Source organism: Nerophis ophidion, linkage group LG21 (genome assembly GCF_033978795.1).
Source record: "Nerophis ophidion isolate RoL-2023_Sa linkage group LG21, RoL_Noph_v1.0, whole genome shotgun sequence".
In the NCBI taxonomy this organism is placed as follows: domain Eukaryota; kingdom Metazoa; phylum Chordata; class Actinopteri; order Syngnathiformes; family Syngnathidae; genus Nerophis; species Nerophis ophidion.
Genome location: NC_084631.1, coordinates 37,200,075 through 37,219,830, shown reverse-complemented (window position 1 = coordinate 37,219,830; position 19,756 = coordinate 37,200,075). Strand labels below are relative to the sequence as shown.

Sequence of the window (19,756 nt, the reverse complement as noted above, 5' to 3'; positions counted from 1 at the left end):
GTCCCGGAATATCCCTAAATAAAGCTTTAAAGTGCCTTATTTTCGCTATCTTCGAAACCACTATCCATTTCCCTGTGACGTCATACAGCGCTGCCAATACAAACAACATGGCGGTTACAACAGCAAGATATAGCGACATTAGCTCGGATTCAGAGTCGGATTTCAGCGGTTTAAGCGATTCAACAGATTACGCATGTATTGAAACAGATGGTCGGAGTGTGGAGGGAGATAGCGAAAACGAAATTGAAGAAGACATTGAAGCTATTGATGCTATTCGGCCATAGCGTGGGTGTACCTAATGAAGTGGCCCATAGCATAGCTACCTTATTAGCATCGCCGGTAAAATGTGCAGACCAAACGATCAGGACTTTCGCATTTTGTGACACTGGAGCAACTCAAATCCGTCGATTGGTAAGTGTTTGTTTCGCATTAAATGTGGGTATCTACTTTCAAATGTACATACAGCTAGCGTAAATAGCATGTTAGCATCGATAGGCGTAGCATGTTAACATCGATTAGCTGGCAGTCATGCTGCGACCAAATATGTCTGATTAGCACATAAGTCAACAACGTCAACAAAACTCACCTTTGTGATTTTGTTGACTTTATCGTTGCAAATGCATCTGCAGGTTATCCATACATCTCTGTGCCATGTCTGTCTTAGCATCGCCGGTAAAATGTGAAGACACTCTGCTACATTCAATGGGGGTCTGGCGGCAGATTTCTTGCCAGTGGTGCAACTTGAATCCCTCCCTGTTAGTGTTGTTACACCCTCCGACAACACACCGACGAGGCATGATGTCTCCAAGGTTCCAAAAAAAAAGTCAAAAAAACGGAAAATAACAGAGCTGAGACCCGGTGTTTGTAATGTGTTTGAAAATGAAAATGGTGGGTGTGTTACCTTGGCGACGTCACATTCTGACGTCATCGCCTCCAGAGCGATAAACAGAAAAGCGTTTAATTCGCCAAAATTCACCCATTTAGAGTTCGGAAAACGGTTGAAAAAAATAGTTGGTCTTTTTTCTGCACCATCATGGTATATATTGACACTTACATAGGTTTGGTGATAATGTTCCCCTTTAATTACTTTAAAACCTCTTCTCATTCCGGCGCCCACCAAAGGAATGCGGTAAACACAAGCATGCGCTAATTATTTTAAAACCTCTTCTCACCCTGGCGCTTACCAAAGGGATGCGGTAAATTTAGGCCTGCGCTTATAAATTTGAGTGTTTTAAGGATACCATCATGAAAAGCACATTTATGGTCTTACCTTTACTTAAATGGTAGATGGTAAATGGGTTGTACTTGTATAGCACTTTTCCACCCCTTTTTAAGTAGCCCAAATCGCTTTGACAGTGTTTCCACATTCATACACTGATGGCGGGAGCTGCCATGCAAGGCGCTCACCAGTACCCATCTGGAGCAAGGGTGAAGTGTCTTCCGCAAGGACACAACGGACATGACTAGGGTGGTAGAAGGTGGGGATTGAACCAAAAACCCTCAGATTGCTAGCACAGTCACTCTACCAACTTCGCCACGCCGTCCCACTTATAAATGAAGTCCATGCAGCTCCTTCTGATCAAAAGCATCGATAACTTGTTTATAGAAGTCTTCCTTATCTTTCTTCAGTTTTCAAAAGTCTCTCTGTCTCGATGGAGATCTTCCTTTATTACCTACTGCTTCGATTGAAAGTCCAGTTTAGAAAACTGTTTTATTTTAGATATGTAATCCTTCATGTTAAAAGTGGAAGCGAGAGCAAAAAATAAACACTCTTGCTGCTTGTTGTCACTTCTTCTGCAGCCGAGTAGTCGCAAGAAGGATCACTAGCGCCCTCTACCACCAGGAGGCGGGAGTCATTTAATGACTCATATTTGACACACGCAGCTACGGTATATTAATAAAACATAGCTGCTTATTGTTCTTTTTAGCATATTCAATAGCTTGGACCTTAAATCCTACTGAATAGCTCTTAATCTTCTTCCCTTTATGCGATTTCAAATGATTGAAATCAGCCTCCTCGATTTTGAAAATGATGACAGGTGAAGTGTCACTCGTGACATGACGAGTTTGACTCGGTGGAAATTCTAGGCATATGCTAATTATTTTGCGAAACGAGTTTGACCCGGCAGTAATTCTAGGCAGGCGCATACTATGTATCCATCCATCCATTTCCTACCGCTTATTCCCTTATATACCTGGCGGCAATTCAAGGAAATACGGTATATATCAAAGCATCCAGGGCTTCCAACATTGATGCAATCACGTTAATTGTATTTGACACAACTGATGGCACAACATTTGTATTTCTTTTAGTTGTTTTTTTTGTGAGTATATTTTATATATTTGTTATTTTCAAATGGTCTAAAACAAAACATCTCTTCAGATATATTCAAATCTGTGTTTGCACCAGCCTTATGATTGACTTGTGATTGCATTGATTTATGATTGACACAAATGGTATTGCGAATTGCGAAATTATATTTTATATAGCGCTTTTCTCTAGTGACTCAACGAGCTTTACATAGTGAAACTCAATATCTAAGTTACATTTAAACCAGTGTGGGTGGCACTGGGAGCAGGTGGGTAAAGTGTCTTGCCCAAGGACACAACGGCAGTGACTAGGATGGCGGAAGTGGGAATCGAACCTGCAACCCCCAAGTTGCTGGCACGGGCACTCTACCAACCGAGCTATACTGGAGACGAATTGCTGACACATGAATATTTTTTTTAAAAAAGTCAATATTTTTAAAAAGGTGAAAAAATGGACGGCTCTGTTGCCAAAATTTCATGGTAAAAATAACAGTGGTAACCTTTTTCCACTTACAGAAATGCAGTGTAAAAAGGACAGTTAATTCTTATCTTAAGAATAACAAAAGTGCCATGTTTTGTCAATTTTATAGTAATATAATTCTTCCGACTGAGTTGCTTTTCTATCTTTTTTTTTTTAATCGCAAAATCTGCAGATCAAATTTTTTTTGAAACAAGTTGTATTCTGTTACTTCGATATATTGTTTAAGTAACAACATTTTTCAAAACCAAAATCAGGACCACATGGGCAACTAGGAACTTAAAATTTGCGGATTTTGTTGCCGCACGGACCCTGCAACAGCGCGCACATGAGGGAGCTGGTGTGGTCGTGATCAGTGTGGTTTTTATTTGTATTCATGCACGCGTGTCAAAAGTTAAATTGCAATGTGTACATTATTATGTGTGTTTATTATTTGAAACATGATGGTTATGGCAAGCAGAAAATTATTTGTTCATCTCAACAATTTGCCTAAAGTACACATTAAGGTGTTTTTTATCTGATTAGTTAAATAATCAAACTAATCTATAGTCCATTACTAAAATAATCAACCACCTAAAGGCCGACTGAAATGAGATTTTCTTATTTAAACGGGGATAGCAGGTCCATTCTATGTGTCATACTTCATCATTTCGCCATATTGCCATATTTTTGCTGAAAGGATTTAGTAGAGAACATCGACGATAAATTTAGCAACTTTTGGTCACTAATAAAAAAGCCTTGCCTTTACCGGAAGTAGCAGACGATGTGCGCGTGACGTCACGGGTTGTGGAGCTCCTCACATCTGAACATTGTTTACAATCATGGCCACGAGCAGCGAAAGCGATTCGGACCGAGAAAGCGACAATTTCCCCATTAATTTGAGCGAGGATGAAAGATTCGTGGATGAGGAAAGTGAGAGTGAAGGACTAGCAGAAAAAAAAAAAAATAGACGGCAGAGCAATTCAGATGTTATTAGACAAATTTACTAGGATAATCCTGGAAAATCCCTTATCTGCTTATTGTGTTTTAGTGAGATTAAATGGTTGTACCTGTACAACCTGAAAGTCGGAGTGGTGTGGCCACGGGTGTGGTGACCGCCAGTGTCTCCGGGGGAAGCCACGTTTCTCGACGAGGCTGATATTTTTTTTTTCCCTCTTCCACGGTGGAAGCATCTGACGGTCGGGGGCGGCCGGTGGAAGGAGGCAAGAGAGTCCGCAGCTGCCTCTTTGACAGGTGCAGGAGGAACGACGCAAGCTGTCCGCTCATGTCTACGGTAAGAGCCGACTTATTACCACCATTTTCTCACCGAAACCTGCTGGTTGACATGTGGTAGGGCAGTGGTCCCCAACCACCGGGCCGTGGCCCGATTGCTACCGGGCCGCAGAAGAATTTTTTATACATTTTTATAAAAAAATAAATAAAAATAAAAAACATTTTGTTTTGTTTTTTTCTTATTAAATCATCATAAAAAAACACAATATACACTTACAATTAGTGCACCAACCACAAAAACCTCCCTTTTTCATGACAAAAACGTCCCTTTTTCATGACAAAGCAAAAAAAAAAAAAAAAAAAAAAAGGATTCCCCCAACTGCCCCCCGTCCCCGGGCCGCGGGACAAATTTTTAAGCGTTGACCGGTCCGCGGATACAAAAAGGTTGGGGACAACTGTGGTAGGGAACCATGTTCGCTTGACCGCTCTGTTCCATAGTAAAGTTTTCAGGAATGTTAACAATGAAACACCGGCTGTGTTTGTGTTGCTAAAAGCGGCCGCAATACACCGCTTCCCACCTACGTCTTTCTTCTTTGACGTCTCCATTATTAATTGAACAAATTGCAAAAGCTTCAGCAACATAGATTTCCATAATACTGTGGAATTATGCGATTAAAAGAGACGACTTATAGCTGTGAACGGTGCTGGAACAAAATGTCCTCTACAATGCTTGACGTTTTAGCATGATACTTCCGCGGGAAATTTAAAATTGCAATTTAGTAAACTAAAAAGGCCGTATTGGCATGTGTTGCAATGTTAATATTTCATCATTGATATATAAACTATCAGACTGCGTGGTCGCTAGTAGTGGCTTTCAGTAGGCCTTTAAATAAAGTAATGAGTCTGTCAGCCATAGATGTGAATGAGTAGAAAGACCACCGTCCACCTTTTATGGGGACTTCAGCCAAAGTCAACGTTTTGTGGGTTTTAGAATGCACAGAAATGAAGTCACGGGTGCATACTTGCCAAGTCGGGACCTTTAGTTATTTCTTCACTTTTATTACCGTACTCTCTCATGTATATTTATGTCGTGCGCAAGAACATAAAAAAAAAAAGAAAATGGTGCAGTAGTAACTTCATACATTTATAAAATATATAAATGATAATATATTAGGGGGGTGTGAGTCTTTGGGCACATTGGACCCAATTCCTGGGGGGAGGATTTGATTCAGAATCGATTTTCAATTCAAATTTATCCTTGCATTGTATTATTTTGTAAAATATTTCTAAAGAAACTTTTTCAAAACATGTTCAAAAAGCTTCTTTTGGTTGCACGGAGATGGCCCGAAAATGTATTTTTAAAAAACTGATTCTTATTGAAAAGAAAAAGAAAATATTTTTGAAAATGTAATCAATTTTGAATCAGGATGAATAAAATTAAATAAATCATAATTCAGACGTGAATTGATTTTTTTGTGCAACCCTACAATATATCCATCCATTTTCTACCGCTTTTTCACTTTGGGGTCATGGGGGGCACTGGTGCCTCTCTCGGCTACAATCGGGCGGAAGGCGGAGTACACCCTGGGCAAGTCGCCACCTCATCGCAGGGCCAACACAGATAGACAGACAACATTCACACGCTAGGGACCATTTAGTGTTGCCAATCAACCTATCCCCAGGTGCATGTCTTTGGAAGTGGGAGGGGCCTATCCCCAGGTGCGTGTCTTTGGAAGTGGGAGGGGCCTATCCCCAGGTGCATGTATTTGGAAGTGGGAGGGGCCTATCCCCAGATGCATGTTTTTGGAAGTGGGAGGGGCCTATCCCAGACAGTGCACCATCATTGGTACTAATCAATACTGCTTCCATTGGAAGATGGTACACCATCATTAGTGCAGCACAGATCTGCAATAAGTGGGTCACAGAGTCCTGGTGCTGACGTCAGAAAGTGAGTATTTTTAAAAAGCACACAAGCAATCCTCTCCCTCTCATCCAGATGAGATCCTGCAAGTGCATTCGAGGATGCATCCATTTCCATCGCAGGCCGGGATTTGACCAGATTACATAATCCAGTCGATTATAGCCCACAATAGTGCCTCCCTGCTGCATGGTCTAATTGTCACGACTACTCCCCAATGTTTGAGGGACTGCATGCTCTCCTGTTATCTCAGTGATGGCAGGCAATAAAAGAGACAAACTGCAGAGTGGCATTAGGAGGGGAGGGAGTGTCGCGTGAAATGGCTGCCGTAAAGAAACAAAGACGAATAAAAATGGCAAAAAGGGGCTGGGGTGTCATGATGGGATGGATGCATGAACACAAAATACGCCATGTGTGTGTGTGTGTGTGTGTGTGTGTGTGTGTGTGTGTGTAGGGCCCATGTTAAACATAACATGCCGTGTGTGTGTTGGTCCCGCGTAAAACATAACACACAAAGTGTGTGTGTAGGTCCAATGTTAAACATAACATGCCGTGTGTGTGTGTAGGTCCCATGTTAAACATAACACACAATGTGTGTAGGTTCATGTAAAACATAACACACCAGGTGTGTGTGTAGGTCTCATGTTAAACAACACGCAGTGTGTGTGGGTCCCATGTAAAACATAACATGCCATTATGTAGTGCCCATGTAAAACATAACATGCCATTATGTAGTGCCCATGTAAAACATAACATGCCATTATGTAGTGCCCATGTAAAACATAACATGCCATTATGTAGTGCCCATGTAAAACATAACATGCCATTATGTAGGGCCCATGTAAAACATAACATGCCATGTATGTAGGGCCCATGTCAAACATAACACGCCATGTGTGTAGGGCCCATGTAAAACATAACACGCCATACATGTAGGGCCCATGTAAAACATAACATGCCATTATGTAGGGCCCATGTAAAACATAACACACCATGTATGTAGGGCCCATGTCAAACATTACACGCCATGTGTTTGTAGGGCCCATGTAAAACATAACATGCCATGTATGTAGGGCCCATGTAAAACATAACACGCCATACATGTAGGGCCCATGTAAAACATAACATGCCATGTATGTAGGGCCCATGTCAAACATAACACGCCATACATGTAGGGCCCATGTAAAACATGCCATTATGTAGGGCCCATGTAAAGCATAACACACCATGTATGTAGGGCCCATGTAAAGCATAACACACCATGTGTTTGTAGGGCCCATGTAAAACATAACGTGCCATGTGTGTAGGGCCCATGTAAAACATAACAGTCCATTATGTAGTGCCCATGTAAAACATAACACGCCATGTGTGTGTAGGGCCATGTTAAACATAACAGGCCATTATGTAGGGCCCATGTAAAACATAACACGCTATGTGTGTGAAGGGCCCATGTAAAACATAACAGGCCATTATGTAGGGCCCATGTAAAACATAACACGCCATGTGTGTGTAGGGCCCATGTAAAACATAACACGCCATGTGTGTGTAGGGCCCATGTAAAACATAACACGCCATGTGTGTGTAGGGCCCATGTAAAACATAACACGCCATGTGTGTGTAGGGCCCATGTCAAGCATAACACGCCGTGTGTGTAGGGCCCATGTAAAACATAACAGGCCATTATGTAGTGCCCATGTTAAACATAATACGCCTTGTATGTAGGGCCCATGTAAAACATAACACGCCATGTGTGTGTAGGGCCCATGTAAAACATAACATGCCATTACGTAGTGTCCATGTAAAACATAACACGCCATGTGTGTGTAGGGCCCATGTAAAACATAACACGCCATGTGTGTGTAGGGCCCATGTCAAACATAACACGCCGTGTGTGTAGGGCCCATGTAAAACATAACAGGCCATTATGTAGGGCCCATGTAGAACATAACACGCCATTATGTAGGGCCCATGTAAAACATAACACGCCATATGAGTGTAGTGCCCATGTAAAACATAACACACCGTGTGTAGGGCCCATGTCAAACATAACACGCCATGTGTGTGTAGGGCCCATGTCAAACATAACACGCCGTGTGTGTAGGGCCCATGTAAAACATAACACGCCGTGTGTGTAGGGCCCATGTAAAACATAACACGCCGTGTGTGTAGGGCCCATGTAGAACATAACACGCCATTATGTAGGGCCCATGTAAAACATAACACGCCATTATGTAGGGCCCATGTAAAACATAACACGCTATGTGTGTGCAGGGCCCATGTAAAACATAACAGGCCATTATGTAGTGCCCATGTAAAACACAACACACCATGTGTGTGTAGGGCCCATGTTAAACATAACACGCCATTATGTAGGGCCCATGTAAAACATACCATGCCATGTGTGTAGGGCCTGTGTAAAACATAACACGCCATTATGTAGTGCCATTATGTAGTGCCCATGTAAAACATAACAGGCCATTATGTAGTGCCCATGTAAAACATAACACGCCATGTGTGTGTAGGGCCCATGTAAAACATAACACGCCATTATGTAGTGCCCATGTAAAACATAACAGGCCATTATGTAGTGCCCATGTAAAACATAACACGCCATGTGTGTGTAGGGCCCATGTAAAACATAACAGGCCATTATGTAGTGCCCATGTAAAACACAACACACCATGTGTGTGTAGGGCCCATGTAAAATATAACAGGCCATTATGTAGTGCCCATGTAGAACATAACACGCCATGTGTGTGTAGGGCCCATGTAAAACATAACAGGCCATTATGTAGTGCCCATGTAAAACACAACACACCATGTGTGTGTAGGGCCCATGTAAAATATAACACGCCATTATGTAGGGCCCATGTAAAACATAACACGCCATATGAGTGTAGGGGCCATTTAAAACATAACACGCCGTGTATGTGCAGGTCCCATGTAAAACATACCATGCCATGTGTGTAGGGCCTATGTAAAACATAACACTCCATTATGTAGGGCCCATGTAAAACATAACACGCTATGTGTGTGTAGGGCCCATGTAAAACATAACAGGCCATTATGTAGTGCCCATGTAAAACATAACACGCCATGTGTGTGTAGGGCCCATGTAAAACATAAACAGGGTACTTCATATGACATTTTACCACAAAAATATTCCTAGCCCCTTCCTGCTCCGTCACTGATAGGAACTGTTCCTGTGAAATTATTGTTATTTTTTTTTAAATCAGATTTATCACACTTTCAAATTTGGATTAATTGTGATTACTGACAGTAATGACTTACTTTACATATGGGGATGTAACAATATGAACATTTCACCATAATTACCAGAGTATTGTCGAATGTGCTCAAAAAGTCCTTATATACACACACACACACTGAACTTTTTTAACTAAGTTTTGTTTAAAAATATGAACCCAATAGAATGACACACAGTATACTTGCATTGGCAGAAACAAATATTGAATATTGTTCGGGCTTCTTAAGAGCCAAATTAATTATGTAAGCATTTATTTTCTCCGGGATCGATTTGTAAAGGTTTCAGAGTGGGGTTTTGTTTTCATGATAAATATAAAACGTGCAATTTTTTTTATTAATCACGAGTTTAAAAAAAATAATTTAAAAATAAAATGCATGATTAATACATGATTAGGCAGCATGGTGGTAGAGAGGTTAGTGCATGTGCCTCACAATACGAAGGTCCTGAGCAGTCCTGGGTTCAATCCGGGCTCGGGATCTTTCTGTGTGGAGTTTTGCATGTTCTCCCCGTGACTGCGTGGGTTCCCTCCGGGTTCCCCGACTTCCTCAAATCGCCAAAGACATGCACCTGGGGATAGGTGGATTGGCAGCACTATATTGGCCATAGTGTGTGAATGTTGTCTGTCTATCTGTGTTGGCCCTGCGATGAGGTGGCGAATTGTCCAGGGTGTGCACCACCTTCCGCCCGGATGCAGTTGAGATAGGCCCCAGCACCCCCCGCGACCCCAAAAAGCGACAAGCGGTAGAAAATGGATGGATGGATGTATACATGATTGTTGCAATTTTCTTTAAGAGTAAAATATATGTTTTAATAAAATAGACAGATGGTATTTTATTGATTCCTTCAGGAAAGTTCCCTCAGGAAATATTAAATTCCAGCAGTAGTGTACATAGTTGAGGTATAATTTAAAAAGTAAAAAGTAAATCATAAATAATGGGGGTATATGTTATTGTTTTACAGGCTAACCTCCTCCAACCTCCACGGACAAAGCTACGAACTATGGGAGACCAAGCTTTCTGCTACCAGTCTGTGGAACGCTCCCTGACCACCTGAGGGCACCCCAGACTGTGGATGCTTTTAAAAAAAGCTTAAAAACCCATCTTTCAAAAAAAGCCTTTTTATAGACATGCATGCTGGTTCTAGCTATTGGGCTGTTTCTAGTTGTATATGTTATTTATTTTTATAATGATTATTATTATTATTATTATTATTATTTGTTTACACTGTGGCACTTTGAGGTAAAGTGCTTTTTTACAAATAAAATCTATTATTATTATTATTATTATTATTGTTTTGCATCCCTTGTCCCCCTAGTTTAATGTGTTGTGTTTGAGTTAAAAATAATTAAATGTAAAATGCATGATTAACCTGCAACTACACATGTTTAATGCGATATTTTTAGTGGGGTTAATCAGTTATTTTTGACAGCCTTAAAAAGAATAAATTAATCGGTTATTTTTGACAGCCTTAAAAATGGTACATTTGTGCAAAGTTGCAAATATAAGCCAGAAGTGCCAGGAACACATGCACCTTTAGGTGTTAATGATGTTGAATTTGTACTAAATCAAGCAATTTTCCATCATATAATTTTAGTACAAAACATGCATTAAATTAAGATGGTGTGTGCGTGATTAATACATGATTATTGCAAATTTCTTTCGGAGTAAAATATATTTTTTAATAATAAATAGATAGACTTTATTGATTCCTTCAGGAGAGTTCCTTCAGGAACATTAAAATTCCAGCGGCATGTACATAGTTGAGGTATTATTTAAAAAGTAAAAAGTAAATAATGGGGGTATATGTTATTGTTTTACAGGCTAACCTCCTCCAACCTCCACGGACAAAGCTACGAACTATGGGAGACCAAGCTTTCTGCTACCAGTCTGTGGAACGCTCCCTGACCATCTGAGGGCACCACAGACTGTGGATGCTTTTAAAAAAGGCTTAAAAACCTATCTTTAAAAAAAAAGCCTTTTTATAGACATGCATGCTGGTTCTAGCTATTGGGCTGTTTCTAGTTTTATATTTTATTTATTTGTATTATCTTTTTATAATGATTATTATTAATATTACTATTTGTTTACACTGTGGCACTTTGAGGTTGTTTGCTCAACGTAAAGTGATTTTTTACAAATAAAATCTATTATTATTATTGTTGTTGTTTTGCATCCCCTGTCATCCTGGTTTAATGTGATGTTTTTGAGTTAAAAATAATTCTATATAAAATGCATGATTAACCTGCAATCATTGTTTGGGATTAATCAAGAGTTATTTTTGACAGCCTTAAAAATGGTACATTTGAGCAAAGGTGCAAATATAAGCCGGAAGTGCCAGGAACACATGCACCTTTAGGTTTTAATGATGTTAAATTTGTACTAAATTAAGCAATTTTCCATCATTTAATTTTAGTACAAAACATGCATCAAATTAAGATGGTGTGTGCGTGATTAATACATGATTATTGCAATTTCCTTTCGGAGTAAAATATATTTTTTAATAATAAATAGATAGACTTTATTGATTCCTTCAGGAGAGTTCCTTTAGGAAAATTACAATTCCAGCGGCATGTACATAGTTGAGGTATAATTTAAAAAGTAAATAATAAATAATGGGGGTATATGTTATTGTTTCACAGGCTAACCTCCTCCAACCTCCACGGACAAAGCTACGAACTATGGGAGACCAAGCTTTCTGCTACCAGTCTGTGGAACGCTCCCTGACCACCTGAGGGCACCCCAGACTATGGATGCTTTTAAAAAAGGCTTAAAAACCTATCTTTAAAAAAAAAGCCTTTTTATAGACATGCATGCTGGTTTTAGCTATTGGGCTGTTTCTAGTTATATATGTTATTTATTTGTATTATCTTTTTATAATGATTATTATTAATATTACTATTTGTTTACACTGTGGCACTTTGAGGTTGTTTGCTCAACGTAAATTGATTTTTTACAAATAAAATCTATTATTATTATTGTTGTTGTTTTGCATCCCCTGTCATCCTGGTTTAATGTGATGTTTTTGAGTTAAAAATAATTCAATATAAAATGCATGATTAACCTGCAATCATTGTTTGGGATTAATCAAGAGTTATTTTTGACAGCCTTAAAAATGGTACATTTGAGCAAAGGTGCAAATATAAGTCGGAAGTGCCAGGAACACATGCACCTTTAGGTTTTAATGATGTTAAATTTGTACTAAATTAAGCAATTTTGCATCATTTAATTTTAGTACAAAACATGCATCAAATTAAAATGGTGTGTGCGTGATTAATACATGATTGCAATTTTTTTTCGGAGAAAAATATATGTTTTAATAATAAATAGATAGACTTTATTGATTCCTTCAGGAGAGTTCCTTTAGGAACATTAAAATTCCAGCGGCATGTACATAAGTGAGGTATTATTTAAAAAGTAAATAATAAATAATGGGGGTATATGTTATTGTTTTACAGGCTAACCTCTTCCAACCTCCACGGACAAAGCTACGAACTATGGGAGACCAAGCTTTTTGCTCCCACTGCTCCCAGTCTGTGGAACGCTCCCTGACCACCTGAGGGCACCACAGACTGTGGATGCTTTTAAAAAAGGCTTAAAAACCCATCTTTTTAAAAAAGCCTTTTTATAGACATGCATGCTGGTTCTAGCTATTGGGCTGTTTCTAGTTTTATATTTTATTTATTTTTATTATTTTTTAAATATGATTATTATTATTACTATTTTTTTTTTTTACAATGTCGCACTTTGAGGTTGTTTGCTCAACGTAAAGTGTTTTTTTTTTTACAAATAAAATCTAATATTATTATTATTGTTTTGCATCCCCTGTCCCCCTAGTTTAATGTGATGTGTTTGAGTTAAAAATAATTCAATATAAAATGCATGATTAACCTGCTATCATTGTTTGGGATTAATCAGAGTTATTTTGGACAGGGTGCAACTATAAGCCGAAAGTTCCAGGAACACATGCACCTTAAGGCTTTTTTGTACTAAATTAACCTTCCTCTTGTGTTAGATTTCTGTGATCATCTCTTCTGTTAACAGGTCAGGTTTGACCCATGTCTTAAATCAGCTGTAAAATACACTTAAAACTATTATCTATCATCCAATTTGTTTCTTATCTCTTGGTTACCTCGTTAAACTTCCTTATCCATGAAAATATTAGTTTTAATATTTTTGGGGTGGGCCATTGGTCCTTTTTTTTGTTAGTATACCCCTCGATTTCAATTTAAAAAATGGTAAAATGAACCTCAAGAGAATCGTATAAATAAATAAAAGGTTGTTGTGTTACCTGACTATCATTGAGGGGTATTAGAACACATCTCTTAAATAAATGTGTTTATTTTTTCATTTCAATAATTTTATACTGAATTGACCTCACATGATGTTTATGTTTGTTTTTATACTGGATAACAAGGTAAAATGAGAATCCCCTAAAGCTCACATGATTGGGAGAGAAGCTGGCTGTCAGTGTTCAGTTTTGGCTCCAATTATTGTTTCATAATCTTATTTTTATAACTGGGTCGAAACCGACCCTAACAACACCAAGGTCATAATTTCTACCAGAGCATTTTATAATTTAGTGGAAAAAAAATAAAGTTTTGTTTTGTTGAAATAGAGCAGGGGTGTCCAAACTTTTTCCACTAAAGGCCGCACACTGAAAAATCTATGCAAGCAGGGGCCATTTTGATATTTTTTTTATTTAAAAAAACAATACAATATATGTGTAAAAATATACATTTAGGCCTCCACTCAGGCTTGATTCCAGGGACCCCGCAAGATTTTGGCCCAAAAAATATTTAAAATGTGTCATTATTTTTGTATTATTGTTATTCAAGGTTTAAATCTCTATATCAACATTAGGTCAATTTATCAATATAACATTTTTAAAGATTTAAGTTCTATGCCACTTTTGTCAAAGAAAACCATAATTTGTTATGGAAAAAAACACAAAATATGCAATAGTTTCATCCATCCATCCATCTTCTTCCGCTTATCTGAGGTCGGGTCGCGGGGGCAACAGCCTAGGCAGGGAAACCCAGACTCCCCTTTCCCCAGCCACTTCGTCTAGCTCTTCCCGGGGGATCCCGAGGCGTTCCCAGGCCAGCCGGGAGACATAGTCTTCCCAACGTGTCCTGGGTCTTCCCCATGGCCTCCTGCCGGTTGGACGTGCCATAAACACCTCCCTAGGGAGGCGATCGGGTGGCATCCTGACCATAGGTGAAGATGGGAACGTAGATCGACCGGTAAATTGAGAGCTTTGCCTTCCGGCTCAGCTCCTTCTTCACCCCAACGGATCGGTACAACGTCCGCATTACTGAAGACGCCGCACCGATCCGCCTGTCGATCTCACGATCCACTCTTCCCTCACTCGTGAACAAGACTCCTAGGTACTTGAACTCCTCCACTTGGGGCAGGGTCTCCTCCCCAACCCGGAGACGGCATTCCACCCTTTTCCGGGCGAGAACCATGGACTCGGACTTGGAGGTGCTGATTCTCATTCCGGTCGCTTCACACTTCACAATAGTTTCCTCCAATAAAATTTTAAAAGTGGAATATTTGAGATTATAGAATAATTGGAGCCTTAAAAATGTCAACACATAACACCATTGATTTCAATTTGTTATTATTTTTTTTTAGCAATGACACACACACACACACACACACAAAATCGTACTAAAATTATTGGGGAGCCAAAAGAGTCCTACTTATTAAAAATAAAAAACTTGTTTTTTTTCCACTGTTTATTTTAAACACAATCATCTTGAGATCAACTTCAGATCCATCTGTCAATTATAACTTTTATTGTTGTTTATGTTTTTGGTTTGTTCTTATTAGGCCCTTCAGTAGGAAAAAAAAACAACTTAGTTTTTTATATGGCAAACACAAAATATGCAACATTTTACCCCCCAAAAATATCTAAAAGTGGAATATTTAATGTGACATTGATTTTAAATAATTATCTTTTTTCAAAATAAAATAACTTTTTGTTTTTAGTGAAGTGAATTATATTTATATAGCGCTTTTCTTTAGTGACTCAAAGCCCTTTACATAGTGAAACCCAATATCTAAGTTACATTTAAACCAGTGTGGGTGGCACTGGGAGCAGGTGGGTAAAGTGTCTTGCCCAAGGACACAACGGCAGGGACTAGGAGGACGGAAGCGGGAATTGAACCTGGAACCCTCAAGTTGCTGGCACAGCTGCTCTACCAACCGAGCTATGAGCAAACATTGCAACATTTTCTTGTCATATTTCACCTGTTTGCTCTTTTATACCACTTTTTCTGTTTTTTAATCGTATTTTTAGAATGTGCTTAGGGCCGTTAAAAAATTACCCGCGGGCCGCAAATGGCCCCTGGGCCGCACTTTGGACACCCCTGCAGTAGAGGTTTCTGACAAAGTCAAAAAGCCTTGATGCAAAAAAAAAATAATAATAATTTATGTGGTTCTTTTATGCATTTAAAAACTAAAACGGGTCGGTGCTGACCTTAACGCAAGACGAAGGTTAAAGGCCTACTGAAAGCCACTACTAGCGACCACACAGTCTGATAGTTTATATATCAATGATGAAATATTAACATTGCAACACATGACAATACGGCCGCTTTAGTTTACTAAATTGCAATTTTAAATTTCCCGCCAAGTGTCGTGTTGAAAACGTCGCGGTATGATGACGTCACTGGTTGTAGCGGACATTATTTTCCGGCCCGATCCAAGCTATAAGTAGTCTGCTTTAAATCGCATAATTACACAGTATTCTGGACATCTGTGTTGCTGAATCTTTTGCAATTTCTTCAATGAATAATGAAGACGTCAAAGAAGAAAGCTGTAGGTGGGAAGCTTTTAGCCTGTAGCCACAAAAACACAGCCGGTGTTTCCTTGTTTAAAATTCCCGAAGATGAAGCTTTACTATGGATCAGAGCGGTCAAGCGAACATGGATCCCGACTACGTGTCACCAGGCAGTTTTCGGTGAGAAAATTGTGGTAATAAGTCGCCTCTTACCGGAGACATCAGCGGAGCTTCCGCCCTGATGCAGCTACCGTGACTTCCCTCAGAGACTCTGGCGTCGACACACCCGTGGCCACACCCCTCCGACTTTCAGGTAGTATTTAATCTCACTACAACACTAGCAACACAAGTATGTAAGGGATTTTCCAGTATTATCCTACACGGTGGAAGAGGGGTTAGTGCGCCTGCCTCACAATACGAAGGTCCTGCAGTCCTGGGTTTAAATCCAGGCTCGGGATCTTTCTGTGTGGAGTTTGCATGTTCTCCCTGTGAACGCGTGGGTTCCCTACGGGTACTCCGGCTTCCTCCCACTTCCAAAGACATGCACCTGGAGATAGGTTGATTGGCAACACTAAATTGGCCCTAGTGTGTGAATGTTGTCTGTCTATCTGTGTTGGCCCCGCGATGAGGTGGCGACTTGTTCAGGGTGTACCCCGCCTTCCGCCCGATTGTAGCTGAGATAGGCGCGACCCCAAAAGGGAATAAGCGGTAGAAAATGGATGGATGGATGGATGGTGTCTAAAAACATCTGAATCGCTCCCACTGCAATCTCCTTTTCTTTTTGTTTTCCTAGTCCTTCACTCTAAATTTCCTCATCCACGAATCTTTCATCCTCGCTCAAAATAAGGGGGAAATTTTTGCTTTCTGTGTGGAGTTTGCATGTTCTCCCTGTGAACGCGTTGGTTCCCTCCGGGTACTCCGGCTTCCTCCCACTTCCAAAGACATGCACCTGGGGATAGGTTGATTGGCAACACTAAATTGGCCCTAGTGTGTGAATGTGAGCGTGAATGTTGTCTGTCTGTGTTGGCCCTGCGATGAGGTGGCGACTTGTTCAGGGTGTACCCCGCCTTCCGCCCGATTGTACCTGAGACAGGCGTGACCCCAAAAGGGAATAAGCGGTAGCAAATGGATGGATGGATGGTGTCTAAAAACATCTGAATCGCTCCCACTGCAATCTCCTTTTCTTTTTGTTTTCCTAGTCCTTCACTCTAAATTTCCTCATCCACGAATCTTTCATCCTCGCTCAAAATAAGGGGGAAATTTTTGCTTTCTGTGTGGAGTTTGCATGTTCTCCCTGTGAACATGTGGGTTCCCTCCGGGTACTCCGGCTTCCTCCCACTTCCAAAGACATGCACCTGGGGATAGGTTGATTGGCAACACTAAATGGTCCCTAGTGTGTGAATGTGAGCGTGAATGTTGTCTATCTGTGTTGGCCCTGCGCTGAGGTGGCGACTTGTTCAGGGTGTACCCCGCCTTCTGCCCGATTGTAGCTGAGATAGGCGCGACCCCAAAAGGGAATAAGCGGTAGAACATGGATGGATGGTGTCTAAAAACATCTGAATCGCTCCCACTGCAATCTCCTTTTCTTTTTGTTTTCCTAGTCCTTCACTCTAAATTTCCTCATCCACGAATCTTTCATCCTCGCTCAAAATAAGGGGGAAATTTTTGCTTTCTGTGTGGAGTTTGCATGTTCTCCCTGTGAACGTGTGGGTTCCCTCCGGGTACTCCGGCTTCCTCCCACTTCCAAAGACATGCACCTGGGGATAGGTTGATTGGCAACACTAAATGGTCCCTAGTGTGTGAATGTGAGCGTGAATGTTGTCTGTCTATCTGTGTTGGCCCTGCGATGAGGTGGCGACTTGTTCAGGGTGTACCCCGCCTTCCGCCCGATTGTAGCTGAGATAGGCGCGACCCCAAAAGGGAATAAGCGGTAGGAAATGGATGGATGGATGGTGTCTAAAAACATCTGAATCGCTCCCACTGCAATCTCCTTTTCTTTTTGTTTTCCTAGTCCTTCACTCGAAATTTCCTCATCCACGAATCTTTCATCCTCGCTCAAAATAAGGGGGAAATTTTTGCTTTCTCGGTCCGAATAGCTCTAGCTGCTGCTGGCTACGATTGTAAACAACGTGAGGAGCCCTACAACCCGTGACGTCACGCGCACATCGTCCGCTACTTCCGGTGAAGGCAAGGCTTTTTTATTAGCGACCAAAAGTTGCGAACTTTATCGTCGATGTTCTCTACTAAATCCTTTTAGCAAAAATATAGCAATACCGCGAAATGATCACGTATGACACATAGAATGGACCTGCTATCCCCGTTTGAATAAGAAAACCTCATTTCAGTAGGCCTTTAATGACAATTTTCCAGTACAAAAAATGCATGAAATTAAAATGGTGTGTGCGTAAATTAGGCACAGGTGAGGGTGGTGATTGCAATAAGCCCCGCCCCCTCCCCTCCCCTCCTCACCTGTCCTTTTACGAGGCTGGCGGCGAACTGCCTCATGACCGCCTCCACCGTGTAGGCGCTGGACCATCCGCGGGGGGTCAGCAGCTCCATGCAGATGGCGCCGCCGTCCAGCACGTAGCCGTTCTCCAGGCGCGGCGTCAGCACGCGCATGAAGGGCGGCGAGAAGGGGAAGTTGTCGGGGAAGGTGACGTTGAGCAGGATGAACTCGGTGCTGGTCTCCTTCATGTCCTGCCACAGAGCCGAGTCCTTGTCCACCTGGTGCAGCTTGACGTTCCAGTCGTACAGGTTGTCCTCCACCAGCTCCACGGTGATGAAGTGGTCCCCCAGCCGGCGGATCTCCTGCAGCTCCTTCATCAGCCGCCGCGTCCGCACTTGGGTGCAGTGTTGCCGGTGCGGCGCCGGCGCGGGGATGGAGGAGGCTCCGGTGCTTTTATTCCCGCCTCCTCCTCCTCCTCCTCCTCCTCCCGTCTGATGCTGATGCTGCTGCTTCTCCTTGCTCGCATCCTTGCTGGCCTTCTCCTTGTCCTTGACGTTCTGGTCCAGCTTCCTGGCTTTGATCTCCGGGGTGCTGAGGATGTTGCTCTCGTTGGCCGTCTGGCAGTGTTTGTTGCTCTTCTGGCTCCCTTTGCTGCCCTTCAAGGAGCCTTGGTGATGCTTGGGGTCCTCCGTGTCTCGGTCGTGCAGGCGGATCAGACCGATCTTCCGCAGTAAGGTGGCCATAATTTAGATGTCTTCTCTCTCTCTCCTTTTTTTTTTTCTTCTCTCTCTCCACCTATCGCCCCCCGCGGAGGGTCGAGATTCCCCCCCTTTCCAAACGGGTCTCCCTGATGCTGATTCGTCGCCTTCACTGCGGCTCTCAGGGATGATCACAGCCCACGACGCTGCGCGCTTTTTCTCCTCAGCGCATCGTCACTGCACGCCAGGAAAAAAAAAAAAAGAAAAAAAAAAAAGCAGAAAAAACAACAACATTACAAGACAAACCAGCTCGGTTGTTGTCACAAAAGCGCTATAAAACGTGGACAAATCCATCAATATCATGACATCATCGACTCGTGTCATAAAGAGGAGGTCATTATCTGCACCCTACCTGGTGCCAATCATGCAATACGTACCTAATGCGTCCAATCCGGCGCGTTTTCACCCGAAAGGCGATCCTCTTGCGCATGGAAAAAAAAAAGGACCAAATCCAATAGATCCAGGAGATCCACCGCCGACCTGAGCTGCAGAGAGCCTGTGTGTGCGCACGCAGCTGCAGCAGCCCGAGCACTAATGCGGGGGGGAGGACGTCAAGCAGCCGCACTTAAAGGCTGAGCCG

At 41.6% G+C, this 19,756-nt stretch overlaps 1 protein-coding gene across 1 annotated transcript in view; it reads right to left on the bottom strand.

The window, feature by feature from the left end:
- ube2ql1 (ubiquitin-conjugating enzyme E2Q family-like 1) overlaps positions 1 to 19,756 on the bottom strand; it is a 32,659-nt gene extending 12,903 nt beyond the window's left edge. Inside the window, exons 1-2 of the mRNA XM_061882543.1 lie at positions 19,554 to 19,756; positions 18,442 to 19,353 (exon numbers count right to left, since the gene is read on the bottom strand). Of these exons, the coding sequence (XP_061738527.1) occupies positions 18,442 to 19,161 (720 nt within the window). The 5' untranslated portion in view covers positions 19,162 to 19,353; positions 19,554 to 19,756. The remainder of the gene's footprint in view (positions 1 to 18,441; positions 19,354 to 19,553) is intronic.